At 44.5% G+C, this 24,881-nt stretch overlaps 2 protein-coding genes across 3 annotated transcripts; both read left to right on the top strand.

The window, feature by feature from the left end:
* Positions 1-8,119: 8,119 nt before the first annotated feature.
* On the top strand, positions 8,120-8,887 carry LOC131891917 (uncharacterized). Its single transcript, XM_059241613.1, has one exon. The coding sequence runs from the start codon at positions 8,120-8,122 to the stop codon at positions 8,885-8,887; it is 768 nt and encodes a 255-aa protein (XP_059097596.1).
* Positions 8,888-13,874: 4,987 nt separating this feature from the next.
* Positions 13,875-18,583, top strand: LOC131876991 (uncharacterized). Of its 2 annotated transcripts, XR_009372840.1 has the most exons (3): positions 13,875-15,076; positions 15,699-15,837; positions 16,213-18,583. XR_009372840.1 is itself a non-coding variant. In XM_059222544.1 (2 exons), exons 1-2 carry the CDS (start codon positions 13,927-13,929, stop codon positions 15,770-15,772), a joined length of 1,224 nt encoding a protein of 407 aa, XP_059078527.1. In that variant the 5' UTR covers positions 13,875-13,926; the 3' UTR covers positions 15,773-17,363. The 2 variants fall into 2 exon arrangements, 1 of the variants encoding a protein (XP_059078527.1); XM_059222544.1 differs by having other exon boundaries at positions 15,699-17,363.
* The last annotated feature ends 6,298 nt before the right edge of the window (positions 18,584-24,881 follow it).

Below are 24,881 nucleotides of genomic sequence, written 5' to 3'. Positions count from 1 at the left end.
TTGTTCAAAACTGGGACACTTCGCCAGACATTGCCGTTTTGCTAGAAATCATGGTGCCATGAAATCGAAGCTAGATTCTTGGATACAGTCGTCTCCTCTCCTCTCGTCTCACCCGTTTCACCACTGTGGTCAAAAAACCTTTTCAAGTATTGAGAGAAATGTGCAAATCCATCTTAACAGTCTTATTCCTTGCAAAAACCACAAGAAGTAATTTTGACATGATTGATTTATTGAATTCTGGCTCAAATTTGGCGCTCATATGGCTAAAAGTTAACAAGATTTGTTGGGATATTTCTGTTGTACTTCAAAAAGGATTTTGAACCAATGTGGCAGTCGTCTCTCTGGTGAGACGATAGGGGTAGGCTGATCAACGAAGAATCCAGCTTAGGACCTTATATTACACGAGACAATGCGGCTCAGTATTTTTCATCACTCCAAGCTGTTGCCAGGATGAATAGAGGTCTACGACTCTGTTTAACGGCTCAGCAAGCTGCACTATCTGGTCTGACATCCATGGTCTCAATTCGCATGGCAATGGTCATATATCCAACATTCACGTGGGTCCAGTTAGCTGAACTATGGCCTATACAATTTGATAATGTGAGGGAAACACTAGTCGCTATCAATAATAAAACTTTCTTTGCTTTCACTGACAATTTGGGTGCTGCAAGGTCTACTCGGTTCTCTGACATCTTTTGGGTGTCCAAAACATTGCTCATCAGAATTGACGGAATGACTACATTGACTGCCTATCAAGGTGGAAAGTCAGCGTGCGCTAATACGACAATTGTCGATGAGATGATTGATCAGTACATCCGTCATCATGAAACACCTCGTGAGGGTCAATTCACTGAGGAAGATATTCAGATGATATCGGGCATCTTACAAGTTGCAAGGGGCAGCACAAATCTGACTTTAGAACTATTCCTGCAAACGAGGTACAAAATTACTGGTTGTGGCTTACTTCAGAACGGGGAGTCCTTGGACAATTGATAATGAATCGACCAATACATAAGCATGTCATTCCAAGACGCCACGAAACCAAGCCACATGGTTTATGGCGATCTTCGGACAATGCAATTCAGGTTTAAATAACTACAACGGCCCTGAAATATACATACATACATAGATATTGGTTGAGGAACCTAAGAGCTCATGAGAGTGACCTTACTTTGGATCTTTGAGCAGGAAACCCCCTCAGATCAATCTCAAATACCAAGCCCAGGATCTACATCAACTCTAACGTGAAGGCAGTACGGGCATCGGTCAACTGTTGTGAACTTGTAAGCTTTGGCCTCATACTAGAAATCCATGAACTTGTTTTGAGGGGTTATGAAGTGGATTCATTGATCTTGTCCAGGTGTGACCCGAGATGTGGCTGAAGACAATGGGAGAATGGAGTCATTTCCCAAAAATGCCCGTATTTGCCCGTTTTACGTAAACCATGTGTTACCAGTTGCAGGCTTGGCTGACCGATTCAAGAACCGATTCAAACATTGTAGGACAGACAACAGATCCCTTGAAATTTTGTGCCTTCCTTTAATATATCCCTTTCTTGCCCGCCCTTTTAAAACCGCCTCCACCCAACAATGAGCAAGGTGATGCCTGATTGTTTGTGGTCTTGTGTCTCCATCAACCTTCAATCAAGCCAAGACCAAGACGAGATATCAGCAGATCGATATCGTTTGCATTCAATGTGGCTTCGTGCCTGCTTGTGTTCAGATCCGAATGTCTTGCTTGAATGGTTTGTGTGCAATGAAAAAATGAGCCCGACAGCTCAGGAACATTCTATGATTCACGGCATATTATGCTTTTCTTGCGCTTGTTCAATCCTGGTTAGTAAGAAAATGTGAACTTGTTTGCACGCCCATGATCAAACCTAATACATGGGTATGTGGCCAATGATCCTATTTGGACTCGATTTCTGTTGTCATGGACAGGCGAACATGCTGTGAGTGACTGGTGCGGGACGGTGTTTCAACAAGATCCAAGGACACGCCTTCACCTTCTTATCAGAGACATGGGTCACTGAGGAGAAACACGAGAGTTGCTTTCCTGGTAAACAGAGCTTCGTACTTCATGCCAGGAAGCCCGTTGGGCGGGGTCAGCCCAACAGTGGGTTGGAGCTTTATATTACTGTGATGTACTTATCTTAAATGTTTCGAGGAAATCTATGGAGAGTTAACCTCGGGGATTAAAATCAAGTCTGAGAAATAACGAGTGTACTTTGGAGGCTTGTATCCAATGGTCGATTCTTAACATGGCGTGGTCGGTAATGGGATTGAAGTGAGACGCCTCAGTGCAATAGCGATACCAGAGTGGACATGGAGTCCAGAATGAGTGGTCTGGACGGATTGTCTTACGAACAATTAAAAAGGAAGTGGGTAGCCTTCAAAGGACATCTCACCCGTGCAATGAATTAATTCAAAGCTGCATTGGAGTTACCGTTTGCGATTGATCAAGCTCATAGCAAAGTGATGATCAAGGTTAGCAAAGCGGAGAAGGTCCTCGAAGCTATGGAGGCCAAAGGAGCCACAGAAGAGCACGTCATGGAAGTCGAGCGTGGACTCCAGGATTGCGATCAGCTGATGAAGTGGATAGGGCATCGATTCTTAACAATTACCAAACGCTTGGAGCCAACTCTTCTCTCGTCCTCTCCTCATCAGATAGCCGTTGATGCCCAAGGCTTCACCATCATTGGCTTTTACTATCAGCTAACCACGGACCATGATGATCTCGTCTCGGACCTCACATACATCCTTCAGAAGGTGAAGAATCCGGGGAAAGTCATCATTGGTGGGGACTTAAACATCCATCCTGACTCGAGTGAATTCTCCGTGCTCGCCCATATCCAGAGCCAATGGAGAATCACTCTGCGCTCCGACCCGGGAGTCCCAACACACACCTATTCCCCGGGGCGCCTCTGTACTGGACCACATTTTCATATCAGAAAATATTCCATCTCTGCCCAGTTTTGTACATCCACTGGCCGTTTCTGATCACCTTCCGATTTCAGTCACCTTCAAGATGCCCAGAAACTTCCATCATCTGGGAGTGACTAGAAATGGAAGGTGCGTGGTCAATGTACAGAAATGTGCGCTCAACTACTTGAGGTCCTGCAGCTATCCATCAACACCAGGGTTGTGAGCAATCCAGCTGCAGTGGCCCAAGGCATTTTGCAAGCATTTAAAGAGTCCTCCTCCGCGCAGAGGAGGAGAAGAGGACTCAAGACCCCGTGGTTCAGCCCCTACCATTGAAGGCTGAGGGTTCAAATGCTCCAAAAACTGCGTAGTGCCAAAACGAGCCAAACACCGGAGACTTTGGAGCAATATGCGATATCAAGAATTGCATATCACAAGTCTCTAAGGAGCGCCGAGGCAGCCCACCAAAGATTGGAAGTGGAGAACCTACTCTCTTCATCTGCCTCGTCCCGGATGGCGGGCTTGTACAAACGTGCCAAAAAGCCTGCCACCAACTCGGAAATTCCCGTGAGTACATTCCTCCTCCACTGTCCCGTTTTGCAGCCCTTCACGGAACCTGAGATGGACGTGGCCTTCAAGAAGATGAAGATCAAAGCCCCCTCAACATCTGAGGTATCTCCTTTCCAACTTTCACTTCTCTGGATCCAAGCCCAGCCACTCTCCAAGATCTTTTCAGCCTCGCCCTCCATTCTTCCTTCTTCCCACCAGCGTGGATGGAGTCGGCCATCATCTTTATCCATAAGAAGGGGCCCAGGGACATTCCAAATAACCATCGGACCATCGCCCTGGAAAACCCCTTCTTGAAGATGATGTCCACCCTACTACCTGCCCGCTTCTCCGGATTGGCCGAGGATAGGGATCTCCTTCCCCAGTTCCAATTCGGTTTCCGGAGAAACCGTTTAACCACCACGGCAGCCACTCTCTTCTATGAAATTGTGCATTCCAACATTAGCAACTAGAGGAGAGTGTATGGATGCTTTGTGGATTTCTCCAAAGCATTCGACAGGGTGGACCAAAAGTGGTTATTCCTCAAACTCCAACTGTGGGGAGTTCCGCGTTCAATCTGTGTCCTGCTGTTCAACATCCATGCGGAACTCAGATTCTCCATTTGTTCTGATGAGGACCTATCCCCCTGTTATTTCACTTCCTTTGGCCTTCTGCAGGGGGATCCACTATCGCCAATTCATTTCAATCGTTATGTATTCGACCTGCCCGAAGCCCTCACACACCAAGGCCCCACCATCAACCATTTTAAGGTACAATTTCTTCAATATGCAGACGATCTGATTCTCTTGGCTAATTCAGCCGTGAAATTGCAAAATGCCATCAATGCACTCCACGGTTATTGCCAAGTGAACGGCCTTCTAGTCAACACCATCAAGACGAAGGCCATGGTTTTCTGTAAAGGTCGTCTGCCTCCCACCTCCTTCCATATTAACAATACTCCAATTGAAATCGTCAATAATTTTAATTATGTCGGTTTCACATTAGCTCCTATTTTCGTGGCTTATCCGCTTCACCGCTTATCCGCTTAACCCCTTCCAAGAACTAATTAAATTCTGCGTCGACCGAAATTCTCAACTCAGATTGGTTGAGGCATAAGGCAAAGCGGTCAAGCGGTCAAGCGGATAAGCCACGAAAATATCTGCTATTCTCAACTCAACTCTCCTTCACCAACCATCTCAAATCATCAATAGTCAAAGCCAGGTCCAGGATTGGATACATGTACAATAGACTTCCTATCAAGAATCTCCCCCTTCCAATAGTTCTTCACCTCTTCCGGACCTACATCACTCCAATTTTCCTTTACGGCCTTCACCTATGGCTTCCCAACTCCGCTCAATCCGCGCTCAAATCCGCTGATGTCACCTACACCAAGTTCCTCAAGCGATACCTCTGCGTGCCCCAAAATGCCAACAATGCATGGACACATTTTCTATGTGAAACCGAGCCCCTCACCATCGGGCTGGCAAGGTTAGTGTCCAACAGTGTTGGGAATCTGACCCTTCCGGAGGTAATGTCCGGACACAAGTTGTCCTTCCCGGTCAAGGACTTTATAACACCTTTTTGTCCTTGGCCCGACCTCCCTTCGGAGTATTGGCGGTCACGCACCTTTGTCCGGCTCCCAGCCAAATGCCATCAGTGACGGGAGTTGACAAAGGATCTGTTCAATCTGGCCCATCCACTCTACTACAATAACCAAGATTTTCATCACATTTTTATCAACAAACCTTTGTATAATGTATATACAACAGATTTTATTCTACAGTTATTTTTACGCCATGACATGACCAAGAGTCGCAATAAAGATTATTATTATATAATGGTCCTTTCGCATCATACTATATACAATCTCTTAGACCTGTCACCTTGATATGCAAGAACGGGACTTTTATTCTCAGCAACAATAACCATTTTACCTAATGAACAGTGAATGTGTAAAGTTGATACGTATGCATGTTCCAAATATTTCCGCGGCTAATTTTTGCCCCTAATAGAAATATTTATAGATTTTACATCCCTTCCTAATATTTGCGTATGGTTATGCTTTTGGAACAAGAAAATGCCATAAATTTTCAAGTGGCCCATGTCATTTTCAAGAATTTGTCATTTTAATTGTCTTGACATGAGACATAAATTGTCTTTGATGTGTAACAATTCTGAATACCTACACTTGATGCCACTGAATATTTTTACTGCGGACCAACATCAGCCGTGGTTCCTTGGCAAATCAATCTAATAATATGCCAACATTTTCACAATTACAGCCCAGCTTTTAAACCACCATTGATTGCTGGCTTGAAATAATGACACTCGATGCCTAAGACTGTACATTAATATTTATTCTTTTTCAGCTAAGTTGACCACTACTAAGTAAACAACTGCACCAGAAGCTAACAAATACTGCTGCCTTCGGATATGGCAAAATGAATGGACGAGGATTGAAGATTGTCTACGAACTATTGTAGTGAAACAGCATTCAGCCGTATATTGCTGAATTGCGATAGACCATTATAGAACGAGAGCAAATATTCATCCCAACGTTAACTACAGGGTGTAAAGAAATTAAGGGCCTCCATGGCTGTTTTTTACAACATTTCTCTATGCTCAAAGATTTTTTTGACATTAAACCACAAGCATTCCTTAAGGGAAACTGTTAAGTACCCTAGTGACATATTACAAATGGTCTATCAATATCCTGGAGGCGATGGGTAGCCCTCTGATAAAGTGCCGTCAAAACAATGTCTGAAAATTCAAGTGAGCGCAGTCTGAAGGTCAGAACCAAGGTTAAGGGCATCCTGAAGGCCGGTAAAGACAAGGAAAGTTTGGCGAGCCTTTCAGTGATCATCCTCAAACGATTTGAGAGTGGAGATCCTCATGCAAATGCTATAAATCCTTTTAGAACAGACCAGGCTAATGGCCGAAATCTGGATTTTCAGTACTCAATCTTTAGGTGGGCAAACATCAGAAGGTTACCAATCTCCTTTGGAGTGAATTCGGATCATTCGTGGTATGGTGTTAGGTTTTTCAATAATCCCTTTTATTAAAAACTGGAGATTCAATCTGATCAAGTCATTCTTTGAGTTAGGGGGTTGGATTTTCAGAAGCGACAAAGAGCGGCCCTTAATTTCTTTCCACCCTGTATAGAGCCAAGAATAATGTGGAAGCAAAAGCGTTGTAAAGAGTCCAAGGCCAAGAGTGCGAATCACACCAACGAAGATTAATGAGTGCAAAGATGTCAAGCCAAGTGTGCAAAGATGTCAAGGCCAGTAGACTGGAAGCAGATCTGAGAACCTGTCAACCTGTCACATAACAATAACAGTAATGCGATGATTTAGTGCCATATAACTCATATGTCTGTCATTGCCCCAATGCATAAAGAGGTATCAAGAGGTTTCTTGGTAAAGTCTACCATAGGGGTAAGACAAGTAACTACTGGACTCCCGACCTAAGAGGACTGTATGTTCGTGCACTCCTGTACATATTCAATACTTCATCGGAATAAAATATCATCATCAGAACTTGTGATATTTCCACTCCTTCCCGGGACTTAGGCGAATTACCCAAAACCTACTGCTCTACATCAATCCTTAGATCGAGCCCGAGTCGAATCCCTTTGTATCAACATTGGTATTGGTTATTGGTCAACTCCAACCGGTATCACTACACTATTCCAGATCAGTCATCCACGTTCCTTTTTCAAGATTTATCATCCCACGGAGAAGGATTATCCAAGAAAAGGAATGTTGATCCTGTTTCTCAAGTCATTGTTTGTGATCTGTTGAACAGTTTTCCTCAGCCAAAAACATTATGCTTGCTCTAGCTTCTTGATTGACCATTGACAATACATCCAAGAAAGGGCAACATGCAGAAGTTTCTACAGTTAATTTGTTTAAACAGTGTTGTATTTTCGTTTTGGCGCCTTAAATCTTAAGTAAAATTAGCTAATAATTGTCTATTGTAACGAAATGTCGTCTTAACAGATTAAGAATATGTGTGAAATCTAAGATATGATTACAATCATGTTTATGCATGTACAAAACGTTAAAATCGAATAACACTGAGTACAGTGCGTTCGAGCAAATCGTGGACAAAGTAGGTTGGTTTAAACATGTGTGACGCACGCAAGAACTATCAAGAGTACAAAAATAAGCTTTTTATCTACGAATAGGTTAGAGAATTTCCTTTAAAAAGAGGTGGGTCTCATTCACCTTCGACCTCAGGTTAATTAACTACACCTTGCCAAAGTTCAACCTCTTTTTGATGGTGTGCACGAAGTTGACGGTGTAGTCCTTGGTGAAGGAGGACATGTTTGAGATGATATTTGCAGCTAGTTTAGATCAGTTCCTAAGAGACTGATTGCCCTTAGTTTTTGCCAAATAGCCCCACGTTTGACTTCAGGAGGTTCATGATAGACTCAAAACGGCAGATCTTGGATTGGGGTGACTTTTTTTAAATATCACGCCAAAACTTTTACGCTTTTCTGCGGTTTCGTGATTGGACCATTTAGACCATTCAAAACGAAGCATTCTTTGTTTTGGAATTTTGTTGCTAATTCTTCTCAGTTCCGAGAAATGGAGGCGAGAAGGCAACGAGTTGCTGCTCTTCTGGAGGCCGACGTCAAGGTGTCAGCCATAATGGCCCAGGAGAAGTGCTCCAGGTCCTTCATCTACAAGGTCAAGGACCTCGTTGAGGCTGGGGACAGCCTCGGGAGGAAGACGGGTTCCGGAGGATCCAATAAGAAGCGGACTGGGACCAAATTGGCCGAGATCAAGGCCAAAATCGAGAAGAAGCCGGACATCTCCCTGGCCGACCTCGGGAAGGTCGCCAACGTCTCCAAGACGACGGCTTCCGCGGCCGTGAAGGACCTCGGCCTCAAGAGTTATGTCAGGAGACATCGTCAGCTGATCACGACGGCGTCAAAGGCCACCAGGGTCATAAAAGGAAAAAAGTTGTTGGCCTGGATGAAGAAGAATCCGCGCGTTGTTCGTGTGTTTTCGGACGAAAAGTTTTGGACCGTGGACCAGGCCAGGAATGCGCAAAATGACCGCTGGTTGGCCACCACCCCTGGAGAGGTCCCTCATATAAATAGGACCAAGCACCCGGCCGGAGCCATGATGCTGGGGGTCGTGGCGAGCGACGGGAAGGCCATGCCCCCCTACTGGTTCCCCAAGGGCCTGAAGATCAACACGGAGGAGTACCTGAAGGTCATGAGGAAGGTGGTGAAGCCTTGGCTGGATGCCACATACCCCCTGGGCAACTACGTGTGGCAGCAGGACTCCGCCCCCGCCCACAAGGCCAAGAAGACTCAGAAGTGGTGCCAAGACAATTTAGCCGCCTCCTGGCCGTGGGCAATGTGGCCGCCTTCCTCCCCAGACTGTTCACCCTTAGACTACGGGATCTAGGGCAATGTGGAGAGAAAAGCGTGCCGCACCCCACACAACAGCGTGGAATCTCTGAAGGCCTCCGTCAATGAGGTATGGGCCGACATGTCTGAAGACTTCGTCGTCAAGGTCTGCGCCAGCTTCAGGCCCAGGATCGCGGCCATGGTGGAGGCAGGCGGGGAGCATTTTGAAATCTAGTCGTATGAGCCAATTTCTATGACGAATAAAATTTTTGCTGTTCTACTCCTTATTGATCTTGCGCAAGTCGCACCTGTTTGTTACGCACTGATTTGTCCACGATTTGCTCGAACGCACTGTAGGGGAATCAGAAAAATGCCAAACGAGTTTGAACTCAACCTTCTGCGAACTTTAAGGCAATTTAAGTTCCAGATTGTTGATTGGTGTAGTGTTATTCCTTATTTAGGTTATCAGGCTTATGCCATGCTTATGCATCATGCTCTCTCGTTCCTCATATATGCTCTCCTTGTATATACGATCCCTTGTATCCATGCCCCAACTACCGTTCAATAAACAGTTTGCAATAGAGCTTCAACCAGAGTACATCGTCTGTCTGTTCTCCACGCGTCCATAACATAACATGGCGCAGTCGGCAGGATACTGCGACTATTGAGATTGCGAAAGTGGTGAAAATCGTAAGCTACTAAAAACATTCAATGTTACAGTGAAACTAAAGTGTTAAGACGCGTTCAGTGATAATGACAGCCAACGAGGAAAGTAAGTCTTTAAATGCCTCCCTGAGAGGATACAAAGGACATTTAACCCGTGTGGTGAACAACGGTCAACAATTGTGCGATTTTGTTGTTGACAAATCTTCGTCTCTGGCGGCAGCAGAGTTGGAAAGTATTTCCGGTGATTTAAAGGATGCTTTCGAAAAGGTGTTGAAGACTCTCTTAAGGCTGCAGGAACTGACACCTGCAGAGTTTGATGCATATGAAGGTGGAATTACAAGTGCAAACTCGTTGTATCAGACCACTCTTCATAAGCTACTTGCTACGATGGCATCAAATACGGGCACACCCACCCCGGCGCTGATTAGTGCCCCACCACCAGATGGCCAGACCGTTCAAAAGGGCAGAGCTAATGACGCTCTCAAACCCTTTGTTTTGACTCGCGACAACACCCCAGTTGAAATGAGATCATGGGTCATAAAGTTCAAGGCTTTCTACAGTTCAAGCTCTTTGGATCGTTGCTCGATCTCAGAACAGCACGCGTACTTTCGCATATGCATACATGCTCCGTTAGAAGCCAGGATCCATGATCAGATTCAAGAAGATACCCCGATATTTGGTGATGATTGATGTATTACCCTGTTGGAAAAAGAATTCCTCTTCAAATATCCACTTTTTGCAAGAAGGCACCCTGAAGGCAATGGGGGGACCAGAACGCCATGCAGCAAATTTATCGTCTCAATCCGTTCAAAGAAAGACGAAGGGGAGAAGTTCGGGGAAGACTAATTTGAAGCACGATCTACTTGAAAATGATACAGATGTGGGAGTTCAAGGCATACAGCTGATGATTGCCCAATGAAAAATGCCAAATGCCACAAGTGTGGAAAGCAGGGACACATCAAGCCAGTCTTTTTTTTTGCGGACTTCCTTACCGCTACCGGGATTGGAATCCCAGCAGTTCAAGACGAAAAGATTATTCATTTTACTTGACTTTTACTTATATATATTATTTGATCGACTGACGAATTAGAATTGGCTGATCTGGCTAATCCTAGAATATAAGGTTGATCCGGAATTTTAGTCAAAAACTTGTCCAAGTCTGACTTAAATCCTGCTATTGGATCAACGCCTACATAAGCCCTACGAATATTTGAGGGCAGCAAATTGAACAATGAAGGAGCCCGAGAAAGAAGAGAGTTGGACTTCATTGTTTTAACTAGCCTGGATTCTCGAGGGCTTGAAGGTGCTCTCAAAACGCACGTTAAGCCTCTACGGTCACTACAATTGACCCTAAATCCTGGGTTGGGACAAAGCTCATGAATGCTTTTGAAAACTTACAATATCAGATACCTTTCGTACCTTCTCTGAGCACTGTACAATCCAAACCTTTCTAACCTCTCCCAATACGACAGCTCTCTCATATCTTCAATGTTCCTAGTAAAACATCTTTGGACCTGCTCGAGCTTTTGCAAACCTGCTGAACTAATTGGAGCCCAAATGGGAGAGGCATATTCAAGATGTGGCTGAACAATCGACTTGTACAGAGTTAGCATCGTGATACCATCTCTGAACTTAAACGTGCGACATATCCAACCACATGTTTGAAAAGCATTACCAACTTTCAACTGGATATGCTCATCGAACTTTCCATTATCTTGGAGGACTACACCTAAATCCTTCATGGATGAGACCTGCTCAATGTCCTTACCTTCATCATCTAACAGTGGAGTGTCTAATGGCGTCGACCCAAAGGTCATTGAGCGGAATTTCATTCCATTCAGTGCCATGTTACTCGCAGCAACCCAGGAGTAGATTTGGTCTAGGACCTGTAACAGACAGCCGGAGTTCTGACCATTAACCGGAATTCTGACCATTCCTACCAACTACCAATTTTGTATCATCAGCATAAGAAGAGATACTGACATTACTACTGCCAAGCTTCTGAAGCGGAGCAATGAAGATAATGAAAAGGAGAGGACCCAAAATGGAGCCCTGAGGGACACCTGACTTAACATCATGTACGTCACTAAGGGATCCCTCAACCTTAACTAATTGTTTCCTAACACAAATGAAACTTCTTAGCCAATTGAGAACCTTGCCTTGGATCCCAATCTCATGGAGCCTGTCAACTAAAAGGCCATGAACAACCTTGTCAAAGGCCTTGGCAAAGTCGAGATAAACTGCATCGACTGATTCATGGCTCTCCAGTCCCCCAATAACCCGCTCTATATGTTCAATCAGTTGGGTAGCCGTGCTGAAATGTGCTCGGAACCCATGCTGTCTAGGAGGAAGGATTTCATGGATATCAAGAAATTCAACAAGTTTGGACTTCATGATCTTTTCAAACACCTTCGCAATATTCGAAGTGAGAGAGATCGGCCTATAATTACTGGGGAGTGACTTATCTCTCCCTTTGAAAATTGGAACCACATGAGCTACTTTCAGAGAAGAGGGGAACTTGCCCTGGTCCAAGATGCAACGCATCAAGTACGAGAAAACAGGAGCAAGAACCTGTGAGCATCTCATCAGAAACTGAGATGTCACCCCATCAGGGCCAGGGGAGCTCGAGAGTCTCAAGTCCCTGATGGCCTCTAAAGCATCTTGATCTGTGACCACAAGATCATCGAAATGCTCAACTTGACGAGCCTTGCCAGTCCCAACAAACTCATCAATAGGGCAATGGATTGTTGCTCCTAAACTCAGTGGAGTTGAAAACACACTAGAGAACTGATCTCCAAGTATGTTGGCCATAGTCTCTACCTTCCTTGTTCAACTGATCTTCCTCAATGGAGGCCTTAATTCTACCTTGGATTAAATCAAACTTTCTTTGAAGGCTAGCCACGACTACTGGATTCAAATTGCTCTGGAGCCTTTTTGCTAGTTTGCAACTCTTTTTGAACAAATTCTTCCTATACTTCGGAATTATAGAGTGTGCCCCGCCCTGTGGAACACATTCAGAGATTGCTAGAGTGGAACAGGCGTCCTCAAAAACTAGAATCAATTTGTCTAAGGCGACATCTATGGACGATTCATTTTTCAGCATTGAAATGAGATCAAGCTCCCCTAACCTTTCTATAATCAACGGCCAATGTTCATCTTTGAACTTGAACTTAGCCAGGCCGACCTTTTTGGCCGGTCTTACTCTACATAAAGCACGCCGGCTTTTGAGTAATGGTCGACCCTATCTCGAGAACATGATGATCTGACAGATTACTAGGTGTCACATGGACATGCTGGATCAGATCAGGGTCATTGGAAAAAAACAAGTCAAGAACGTCATTCGCTCTGGTGGCTACACCAACATGCTGAGAGAGATTGCGCAAATTCGCAAATTCCTCCAGCTTTTCGAACGACTGAGACGTCGATTTCGAAATGGGAATAGACCCATCTGGACTAGCCTCCCACTCTACAACGCTTGCCGGAAAATTGAAGTCCCTTACAAAGAAAACCTTTGAGCAAACTGACTGGTCCAACTCATTTCCTATGAATTTGAGAGCTGACAAGAACGAGCTACTTGAAAACAAGGGGGTCCTATATATTGTCACAATGGACAGATCAAGACCTCCGAAGATGACAAACTAAGACCTCTACTTCTCCATTAGACATTTTTACATGACTAGTGTGCAGGTCATTTCTAACATATAGACATACGCCCCCATGCGGAAAAATGGGATTGTCAGGGCGTATTCTATCACATCGAACTAAATTGAAACCAGCCATTGCTACCTCTTCATCTAAGACCCTGGTCGAAGCCAGGTTTCTGTCATGGAAATGAACGAGACTTGCCTATCTAAAGCTAGTTCCTCAAGAACCTTGATCTTTGTGCTCTCTTTTTTGGAAATAAGACAATGCACATTCAAATAAAGCCCTTTTATGGGCAGATAGCCCTCGATGGACTACAGCTATCAAATCTTTGACTAGGCCTTCTAACCTTAAAAATCCTGCTTTTGACAAAACTCATCTTAGGTTGAGGATAAGAGAATCTTTGAGGGAGGGTAAAAGGGGAGGAGAAGATGATTGCATGTTTGTTCACTTCAGTATATCATGTACAGTTCTGAGCTTGCCGGTCAGCTGGTACAGCTTTTGTTCAGGCAGCCCGGCACTTCGGTCTAGAGCTTCAATAAAGAACCATCTCCTCCAACACTTAACTCTTTACCACTCTTCACGATCATGCGATGGCGCAGTCGGCACGTACGAATTTCTGATAGTACTGTCTTCGGCTCATCCCTGATCTAAGTACCGTGGAGTTTTTCTTCTTCATTGCTGTCCAGTGATATTGGTGTCCTTGGTGTGGCCCCATCCATCCGGTTCTCCCGTGGTGTTGATTTATCGGGTCATTTCCTTTCTCCGTTTTCTTATTTGCAGTGAGAAATGACTGACCGTGAGGCAGTCCAGATTCTGAAGGCCAGTCGAAAGGGTTTTAAAGCCGCTTTGACTCGTGCCAGGAATGTGGCTGAGTCCGCCTTTCAAGATTATGTTGAGGGTGATGATCCAGGACTACTCGAGGAATTTCTTGGTCATTGGGATAATCGACTTCAAAAGTTTTTGAGCGCCGAAGATCAGGTTAATTGCCATTTGGCATCGGATATCAAAGATTCCGATCCAGCCGTTGACGAACACGTACAAGCCTTTTTCAAGGCCAAATCAAAAGTTGTTGGATTTCGTAGAGATGTGGAGGCCGTCATCATCCGAACTGAACCAATCCGACCAGTTCGTGAGTCAGGACCCAGCCGCCAGAGCCTTCCCAAGATAGATGCTAAAAAACCTCCTATCCTCCAGGAGGATACTGATCATAAGATGTTCACAGGTTGGAGGCCTCTTTGGAATAATTACGCTAAGTTGATCTATCTTAATGAGCGCGACCAAGACATCCAGGTTGGACTCTTTTGGGAGTGCTGCAGCTCTGGATTTTTGCGGACCATTAACCATTCGCTTGGGATCAAATCTGACACGAGTCGTTCTGTTGACGAAATATTGAATCTCATTGAAGAATTTCTTCGCAGTTTACGTAACATCCATTTGGATCTGCGCGATCTCTTGAGCGTTCGACAAAAAGAGGGTCAGGATTATTCTTCTTTTTGTAATACAATTAGAGAGTTGGCCGATTATGCAGACACCGCTAACATTACGGAAAATCGACTCTTAATCGCGCTCCTATTACAGGGTATGCGAAGTGACTCTGACAAAGCCAAGACAATGGAGCGCAATCCAAAATCTTTTGAGGAGGCTCGGAAATTCATTTTGAAATTGGAGACGTCTCGTCGAGGAGCCCGTGAATTTAGTTCTGTGGCGTTTTCCCACTCTGTGAACGCTGTGGATCAGACCGTGAATGGTACCAAGTCCAATTACAAGAAGAAGGGCGGGAAATCTGCTTTCAAAAAAGGGGGATCATCCGAGAAGTGTCCATTTTATGGAAATCCAAAGTGGCATGCTCGTGAGGAATGTCCCGCTTCAAGATCGTCTTGTCACGGATGTGGGCGCAATGGACATTGGTTACTAGCTTGTCGAAGCAAAAGCCAAAGTAAGAATTATTCTGCTAAGAGTCCCCAAGAGGATAAAAAGGCGAGTGGCGTTCTCTTAAATAAAGCGTCTAATGTGCAAAACCGCCTCAAGAATAGAATTGATGTTTTTGTTTCTCCCAAAGGATCTCTTAAGTCGGTTAAAATGCGGTTCTGTGCAGACACAGGAGCCGATGTTACGATCATCGGAATGAACCAATTNGTTACGATCATTGGAATGAACCAATTTAGGGACTCTGATCTTTGTCAATTGATTCAAGTCCAGACATGCGTTAAAAGCACTACCATTTCGGGGGTAGATGGACGCCCTCTCGATCTTTTTGGTACCTTTCAGACCGATTTATCGATTGGTCAAAACCACGTGGCCCGTGGCATCAGCGTTGTTGTCAGTTCTGATTTAGACGACGCTTACTTGAGTTTGGACGCATGTCGGGCTTTGGGCATTGTTGGTGCAAACTTTCCCTCTCCAATGGTGTCAACGGTCCGTGAGATGAATATTCCAACCGCTGATCCGGTCCCAGTTTGGCCGTTGAGTGAAAGGAATGCGTGGATATCGACATTATCAGTCAATCCATCTGTGAACGATTTTCTCCAATTCGAGGCTAAATTAAAATCCATTTACAGATCAGCTTTTGACGATTCCAATCTCAAACCTATGTGCGGACCCATTGTGGGAGATCCCATGGTTATTACCTTGAAGGAAGGGGCCACACCGTTTGCCATTAATACCGCCTACAAAATCCCCATTCCTCAGGAGGAAAAGGTGCGTTCAATTTTGGACGGAATGGTGGCGAGTAAGATCATTGAGGCGTTGGGTGATGTCCCCACACCGTGGTGTCATCCCATGGTAATAGTCCCGAAAACCGATGGAAGTCTTCGTCTCTGCGTTGATTTAACTCGACTGAACTCTCAGGTTGTACGATCGATCCATCCTATTAAGACCCCAGCCGAGGCCATTTCAGGTTTTAGACCTACGGATAAATACTTTTATGAAATTCGATTTGGTGAAAGGCTATTGGCAAATGCCTCTCGAACAAAAGTCGCAAGAATTTACTACCTTCATTACGCCCTTTGGCAAATATCGTTTCTTGAGATCGCCTATGGGCTTTATTTCAACGGGAGATTCGTTCTCTTATAGAGGCGATGTCGCTATGTCTGGCCTTCGAATTCATAAGTTCGTCGACGATATGGCCGGTGGCGCGGAGCACTACCACGATCTGGTTCGTCTCGCTTGTGAGGTCCTTGAACGGTGTGCACGTTATGGAATGACGGTCAATGCGAGCAAAAGTATTGTGGGTGGAGCCGACAGAATTGATTTTGTGGGTTATCACATATCGCAGAACAGTATCCAGGCCGATGCGGAGAAAGTCTCTGCCATTGGTCAGTTTCCCAGTCCGACGGATCGCCGTGACTTGAGATCGTTTCTTGGTTTGGCTAACCAATTGGGTCAGTTTTCTAGCGACATTGCTCTGGTATCCGAACCTCTTCGAGGCTTGTTGAAGACCGCCAACACGTTTATGTGGTTGCCCGAGCATACCACGGCCTTTGAGAATGTCAAGTCTACCCTCACGTCACCACCTATCTTGGGTATGTACCGGCTAAATGCCAAAACTGTTCTTCAAACGGACGCCTCCAAGCTGAAGGGTTTAGGGTTTGCCTTGATGCAATTACACGAAGATAAGTGGAGGTTGATCCAATGTGGATCCCGCTTTTTGAAAGATGCGGAGTCGAGATATGCTATTCTTGAGTTGGAGGCCTTGGCAATCTATTGGGCAATACGGAAATGTCGGATTTATCTGGCCGGTCTCCCGCATTTCACTGTCTTGACTGATCATAAGCCTTTAAGAAACATCTTCAATGATCAAATGTTTAACTCGGTCGAGAATCCCAGGATATTAAATTATCGCTCACGCCTTTCCTCCTTTTAATTTCTCGGTTGAATGGAAATGCGGCAAGGAACATTACATTCCCGACGCCTTGTCCCGGTCTCCTGTGGGACATGAGAACGATGAAGATGATTTGGGACCCATCAATCTGGCAGTGGCGATGATCCAGGTCTAGGATTGCGACCTCATTTTGGATGGCATCGCGGCCCAGGCGCGAGAGGACCCGGAATTCGTCCGTCTAAAGATGGCAATCCGGGATCGAACCATCTTGAAGCATCAATCCGGTTATGTGGTCCTATTCAAGAAGGTGTCAAACGAGCTCTCGGTCGAAGGCGATCTCGTTCTTCGAGGTGCACGCATTGTGATCCCTCCTAGTGCAATAAAACATGTTTTGTCGTTATTACACGTTAGTCACCAGGGAATTGAGCGCACCAAAAGGCGAGCCAGACAAATTGTGTATTGGCCCGGCTTGAATTCTGATATCGCCAACATGATTGCTACCTGTCCTGAATGTGCATATTTCAAAGCCTCCAATATTCCCGAGCCTCTAATACAGGCGGATCAACCCACCCGGCCTTTTGAAATGGTGACGGCCGATTTTTTCTCGTACTGAGGGAAGGATTATTTGGTTTACACCGACCGGTTTTCCGGGTTCCCCTTTATTGTCCAATTCAATGCTTCCCCCACGTCGTCAAGCTTGATTCGTGAACTTCGAGGTCTATTTTGCACCATGGGCGTACCTAACGTTTTTCGGTCGGACAATGGAACTCCGTTTACTTCCTTAGTTACTCAGGACTTTTTCCGTCATTGGGGAGTGACTTGGCGATCCTCTTCTCCCCACTATCCTCAATCAAACGGACACGCTGAGGCGCACGTGAAGAGTCTGAAATACCTTCTGGCCAAATGTGGCGGGAAATACGAGTCCGAGGAGTTCGCGGCTGGTCTGTTGGAGCTCCGAAACACGCCACGTTCTGACGGGTTGTCACCCGCCCAGCGTGTATTCGGCCAACCACTCCGATCGAGATTGCCCATTCATTGGCGAGCCTTTCGTTCCGAATTTCAGGCTTCATCGGAACAGGCCGATTCCAAACGATTACGGGATCAGGCCTCTCGTAAACTTTACTACGACCGTTCAACACGAATTCGGAAAAGGATCCCAATTGGAGAGCGTGTCCTCGTGCAAAATCCCGTCTCCCGTCGATGGGATAAGGAGGCCATAATCGTGGATAATCGATCTCCAAGGCGCTATCAGCTTCGATTCCCCTCGGGCAAAGTCATGGAGAGAAATTTGCGTTATTTACGATATGCTTCTGATTTGTTTTCAGTTAGTGATGAGTCGACCGCTTCAACAACTAGGGATGGAACGAACCCCACCAATGATGAGCCGAGACGAAGCCTCGAGAACGACGAAAACCTGACCGACTCCACTTTGATTGAATGTTTCATTTTCCATCACACTCTTATCTCATGTTTTATCTTAAAAGGGAGTTGGGATGATTGCATGTTTGTTCACTTCAGTTAATCATGTACAGTTCTGAGCTTGCCGGTCAGCTGGTACAGCTTTTGTTCAGGCAGCCCGGCACTTCGGTCTAGAGCTTCAATAAAGAACCATCTCCTCCAACACTTAACTCTTTACCACTCTTCACGATCATGCGAGAGAAGGAACTCTGGCCGCCACCTGAGCATACGATCTAAAAGATGCGTGGGGCTCATGTCCACCAGAGGGGGCTTAGGGCTACAAAGTTTCGGCAGAAGAGAGGTTAAAGGAATTTAGGGTGACGTTGTAGGAGAGGGAGGAGAACAAGGGGAGGGAAATAGGGAAGGAGAGAGGAAAGGGGTGGGGTAAGTCTGTTGAGAGACTTGACAATGAGGTTGAGACAACTGCTGTCTCTTCCTCCTAGAGATCCCTGAGATGGGCCTTTGTGCATTTGAAATTGAGGCATACCTTGTGCCTCAAAGATTCTCTGCACATAAATGGGTGGAAAAAGCTACACCCCTGCTTGGAACAGCCCTTCTCATTGAATTTGAGAAGGCCAAACCCTCTAAGTTTGGGACACCATTCTGGGTGAGCCAGTTTACACCCTTTGCCTGCTTTTTTGCATCTCTGTCGTTTATGGACATCGCAAATTTCCAGAGCATTCTCTACTATGCTCTCTTTGACCTCTACGACCTCTTTGACTACAAGGGGCGTTTGAATCAAATCAAAAGTGTCAGTGCCTGTGTCCCTTTTGCCTACACTTGACTGGTTCCTCCCACAGTCAAGTAGTGGCTGGGTGTGACCAACCCAAGCTATTAAAGCTTGCATAATGAAAGGCTTATTGATAGAGGACGGAGTTTTCCCATCCAAAACCAGCTCAAGACAGTTCCTAGCCCCTTCAGAAAGTCCCTTCAACAAAGCTTCCATGGTTATTGAAAGCAAGGCTATTTGAGGGATCCTAATTGAAAATACTAGAAACCTGAACAAAGAATATTGAGAAATATTCTGGAAACTTCCTTCAGTTTCAAGAGAAAGACCGTTAGAAATGAGCGAGAGGAAAATAAAAGATGGAAAAGTAGGAGAAGAAGAAGAAGAAGAAGAAGACAGAGCCAAGAGAGCCAAAGGAAGAAACCAGCGCGTGTAAATGAGAACCAACTGTAGAGCAGGTAAACAACACACGTGGTAGTTGGAAACCACGGAGGAACGTACTCCCTGGGGACAGACAAGAAGAAGAGAGTAGGTGATTTCGCTAGGTTGGGTCTACAAACAGAGGAGAAGAGATAAGAGTCGGTCTTTGGTCAGAAAACATAAAATGCCCATTATTCAAGGAGAAGTTATGTTAACCGGAGCCACCTTGGCTTGCGAGGCATTCGTTGAATTCAAGCTCTCCATTGAGAGCTTCGAAGAGATTTATGTGAAAGCAATCGCATGCTCGGACGTGGACGAAGATGTTTTGGTGGGATGGCAAGACCTTCAAAAATTACATGTCATTCCGGGAGATTTCCCAAGAGCGCAAGTTGGATCAAACGCGCTAGCTGCACAGATGGATCAACGCCATCAAGATTTGGATTTAAATCCGATATTTTCGGAATTTCAAGATGTTTAGAGGGATCACCTAACTAAAAGGCATATAACAGGCCCTCCAATGAAGATACATCTGCGGAATGTGGAAATTATGCCACGAAGGGTACTTACTGCACGACCAGTGCCCCTGAATATGAAGGAAGAGGCGGATCTTCTTATCCAAGACCTTATGGATTCTGGCATCATATCGCCTTCTTCCGGGGCTCCAACCGATTGGATTAGTCCTGCATTTTTTGTGCCCAAAGGAGATGGAAAAGCCGGAGTACGTTTAGTCACGGACTTCTTGCACCTCAACAAGTTCGTCAAACGGCCATTCCACCCATTCCCTTCCAGTCGAGACATTATCAACAGTATTGATAATACATCCAATTTTTTTGCTAAATTGCAAATCCCACTTAAGCTATTGGGAAAGACTTCAATCCCCTGAATTATATAGTATTCAGCGTAGGTACGAACGCTACCTAATCCTTTATGTTTTTAAATGTCTCCATGCACTTTGTCCTAACCCGGGAATGAAGTATAACGTTAGTGACAGAAGAGGCATCACGTGCGAAATCAAATTTAATTTCAACCCATCAAAAAAAAAAAAAAATTGCTACCATGCTCACTTCGACGATTCTATTTACTAGGTGATCCATTGTCAAGTTTTAAGCGACATTTAGATCGTTTTTTATCAATCATCCCAGACCAGCCTTTCGTTCAAGGGTGCCCTAGAGCGGCAAATTCGAACGCATTATGTGACCAAATATTTTATCAATTGTGACTTACGGGGAACTCATTCTCCTGTATAGGTATATCAAACCCAAAAGAATATTTAAAAAAAAAAGAAAAAAATGCCTGGCCATTACTTGGGCCATTCAAAAGTGTCGATATTACTTGTTGGGTGATATCAAATTCAGTGAGATTACAGATCACCGCCCCTTGGTCGGAATTTTCGATAAGCCTTTGGACGACGTTCATAACTATTGACATTAACGTTTTTGAGAAAAATTGTCCAGTTTTACGTTCAGTGTGTCATGGGTTGCTGGTAAAACCCATCTGATCGCTGATGCTTTGTCTCGTGCACCGGTGATCTCAGCCCCCGAGGAGGGTGAGATGATCATGACATCGGATTTGCCGCTGACAACAGCAGTGGATGACCCGAGCCTCAAATTTATATTTGACGCCACAGAGCCGGACACAAGTTATAAGGAAGTGGTCCTTGCCTTTAAACAAGATCTGAAGATCGAGGAGTTAGTTCCAACACACCCAGCACGTCCTTATGCCAACGTGTGGGACGATCTTTCGTTACTCGGGAAGTCATCACTTCTCATCTTGGACAACAAAAGGATGGTAATCCCCAAAAGTTGTCGAACGGAAATTCTCTGTTTCCCTCACCTGCCACACACTGGTATAGCGAATACGAGGAAAGCCGCCCAACAACTATACTATTGGCCTGGGATCAATAATGACATCAAAATCATGATTGATCAGTGCGAGATTTGTTAAGCTCGTCGACCGACCCAACAGCGAGAACCACTCCAGGAGAAGAATCAAGCTACGGGACCCATGGACCAAATTGCAGCCGACCTTTTCGAGTTTGCTGGACGTCACTACTTTGTGGTAGTTGACAGATATTCGGGCTGGCCATTCCAATATCTGTTGGATTCATTGACTACGGGAACAATCACAAAAATTCTCTTAAGAATATTCCTTCAATTCGGTTTCCCAACGCGAATTCGCACTGATGGAGGACCTCCGTTTCGTAGCGAATTCCGAAAGTTCTGTTGTGACAATACTATCTTGCATGAATTGTCGTCACCTTACAATCCTGAAAGCAATGGATTAGCAGAATCGGCAGTAAAGGCCATCAAGGACCTTTATTACAAGTGTCAAGGACGAGGCGACCCGTTGATGTTTGACAGAGCCTTGGCAACTTGGAGAAACATTCCCCGAGCGGATGGATTGTCACCATCGCAATTGTTTCTCGGGCGAAGGTAAAGAGGTTTTTTACCTACATTACCCGAGGCCGTTGGGCCTATGGCTCAAGGAGTTGCTTCTCGTATGAGAAGAGGAGCCGAGAAGTCCATCAAAGTGAACTTCAACCGAAGAACAGAACACCTTTCGCTTCTGAAGATTAATCAAAGAGTGCGTGTTCAGCACCCAGTTTTCAAAACCTGGAAAGAGCTTGGAACGATTGAAGCGATCAGAGATTCGGGATGTTCTTATATTATTCTCATGGATGACGGACGGAGGAGTTTGAGGAACAGAATCTTCATCAAGCCATTGGCTAGACAAGTGCAAATAGATAAGTGTAAAAATAGATATGAAGCCTCCTATTACCGCCGAGTCAGATACCGAGGAAGATGGCTCTTATCCACGAAGAAGTGCTAGGTTAGAAGCCTCGGTTAGGCTTACGCCATGCTTATGCATCATGCTCTCTCGTTCCTCATATATGCTCTCCTTGTACATGCGATCCCTTAATGCCATGCCCCAACTAGCGTTCAATAAACAGTTTGCAATAGAGCTTCAACCAGAGTACATTGTCTGTCTGTTCTCCACGCGTCCATAACATAACAATTTTCAACCCTCGTCTTTGGCCTAACTTGTTCCCCTTACTTGGCGTTCCACTCGGCTTTCTGTACATGTTTTCTATGTCTCATCCGGTTTTCCGTATAGTATGGGGAGGTTTAGGCAAGCTCTGGCAGGTTCGTTTGTTTGCTGGTACCAATGTCAGTGATGCAAGTTTGGGACTTCAAACACGTTTTTGAGAAGCTGACCCTTGTTTCGCATTGCTATATGACGAAAGGTCAGCTTCGATAAAAACCAGTTTGAAACGCAAATTTTGCATCACTGGCATTGGCAGGCAAGTTTGTTTGCTGGTACCAGCGCTTGCCTAAATGTCCGAATATCAATAAAGCTAACTTCTCTCTCTCAAGAGGCAGTTGATCTCAAGAACTTATATGGACGTTACACAGAGTTTTTAAATCTAGTACATAAGCTGCGAACACGAAGCTGTCATCACTTCGTTGGTCAGGGTTGCCAAAAAGTTCTGAGAATGCCATTTTTTAACAAATCTGCGTCTAATTCCTTGTGATGGTAAAGACAGATGGCAGTTGTTTCAAGCTCATTGGGGTCCCTTATACATCTGCTTCAGAGGGATCTCAATTAAACAAAGGTGACTAAAGTCGGTTATCTTCTGAAAGTGTGTGCTTCAATCTCTTGCTTGCACAGAGACTCTATACTCTAAAGGTTCAACAACACAAATGATTCCTGAAGTCGTCTCACATTTTCTAGTAAACATAACAAATTAACACTGAAATTATTTGCTTTGCTCTGTTTTTCATGTTCTTCTTTCTGTATCTTTTTCTTAGTCCCTTCTTTTCTTATAACTTCAAACCGATATGATTTCCTACAAGCCTTTCAATTTGATTTTGTAATTCTTCCAACTCACGTTATCGTGTTGCAGCTTGGCCTCTGTAACATTATTGACTATCTATGTCATGTCTTCGTTAATTTGCCCAGGTCCTGGTGAAAACAAGCTTTTGCTTACCCAGAACCTGAGGAATTACATGCTCATGAAATTTTTGATGTATCAAGATGCTAACGCAATGATAAAATTCCGACATTATTTAATCATGATCAAAGTGTTCCTGAAATAAATCTATCTATCTATCTATTAGTCAAGGCAAAAATGATATGTCCTTTGAGGTTAGTGATTCACCTCTTAATCTTTATGATTTTTTTAATAACGACAATTTTTTAAACAACAACAAGACACTCCAACGAAGACCCGTCCAAGTCTGAATCACTGAATTTGTACGTTGTTCCCTCGATTTTGTGGTTCAATATGAACAGATCTTCCGCCAACAAGAGATTCACTCACCTTCACACGTTAAAAAAGAAAAAAAAGGTAATCAATGTGGCCAAAAAATGTTTACAGTCTACTCAATTTTAACATTTCACAGTTCTTTGAATTGCGTTTAAATGAGGTCTGAAAATTAGCAGGTCTTCTATTGTCAAATGGAATGATTCAACACATAAATGAACTGATTTTTTGATCCACTTATTCGCAGAAATAGGCGTCCATTGCCGAAGTTGCCGACAAGTTCTTGGGAACAAATTTCTACTTCAAAGTCACGCTCAATCTGGATCTTGTCCAAGATTCTTCTGTCGAGTAGAATCACATGATCACGAGTTGGTTGATGAAACTTTTGATTCATTAGCCGAAGCCAAATCATGGGTTGTTCGAGAAGAGCTTGATAAGATCTTTGTCATTAAATCAAGTTCTGAAAGTCATGTTGTTTACAAGTGTAGACACCGAGCAACTGCGCCCAATGATTTGCCCACAATCGCCGAAAAGAACAATGCTAAGAAACGACAGAAAACGCCAGTGTCAGCATTGAATTGCAAAACCGTCCTTAGGGTGAACAAATTTAACATGTGCCTTTGTTCACACGAATCTATTCAAGAAATGGAAATTTTGAAAACTGACCTGTCCTGTGATCATCAAGCACAGCGGTTTCGAATTCGAGGTTGTCGTACTCATGATCATCCCCAAGAAATTCGTTTCCTACGAATATCAAAAGTCACAAAAGACTATTTAATTTGTTTGTTAAACCTAGGTTTGACGAAAGATACGATACTCATGCGCTATTGCAACGTCCCCAATACCCCTTATTTTAAATATGTAACTCGACAAGATTTAGCAAATCTGGAACGGCAATCTGGAACTGTGGGATTGACAAAAACAAGTCGGACGTCCAAAATGTTCTCCGATTCCTTGAACGAAATGATTTTCGAGGGTTTTCCTTCCAAGGCCTCAATCAGGAATCAATCAAGAATCTTGCAATTCCCATGAGCGTTCAAGACAAACAGTTT

The sequence above is a fragment of the Tigriopus californicus genome, chromosome 2 (assembly GCF_007210705.1).
Source record: "Tigriopus californicus strain San Diego chromosome 2, Tcal_SD_v2.1, whole genome shotgun sequence".
NCBI classification, from domain to species: Eukaryota; Metazoa; Arthropoda; class Copepoda; order Harpacticoida; family Harpacticidae; genus Tigriopus; species Tigriopus californicus.
Note: the sequence above shows the minus strand (reverse complement) of the source record. Positions and strands in the feature narration are given on the sequence as shown.

Excerpts from the sequence above, each read along its gene's own strand:
- LOC131876991 (XM_059222544.1), top strand. The coding sequence starts at position 13,927 with ATGACTGACCGTGAGGCAGTCCAGATTCTGAAGGCCAGTCGAAAGGGT. Across the intron at positions 15,077-15,698 it reads TTGTCGAAGCAAAAGCCAAA|ATCAGCTTTTGACGATTCCA; the intron begins GTAAGAATTATT and ends ATCCATTTACAG.
- LOC131891917 (XM_059241613.1), top strand. The coding sequence starts at position 8,120 with ATGGCCCAGGAGAAGTGCTCCAGGTCCTTCATCTACAAGGTCAAGGAC.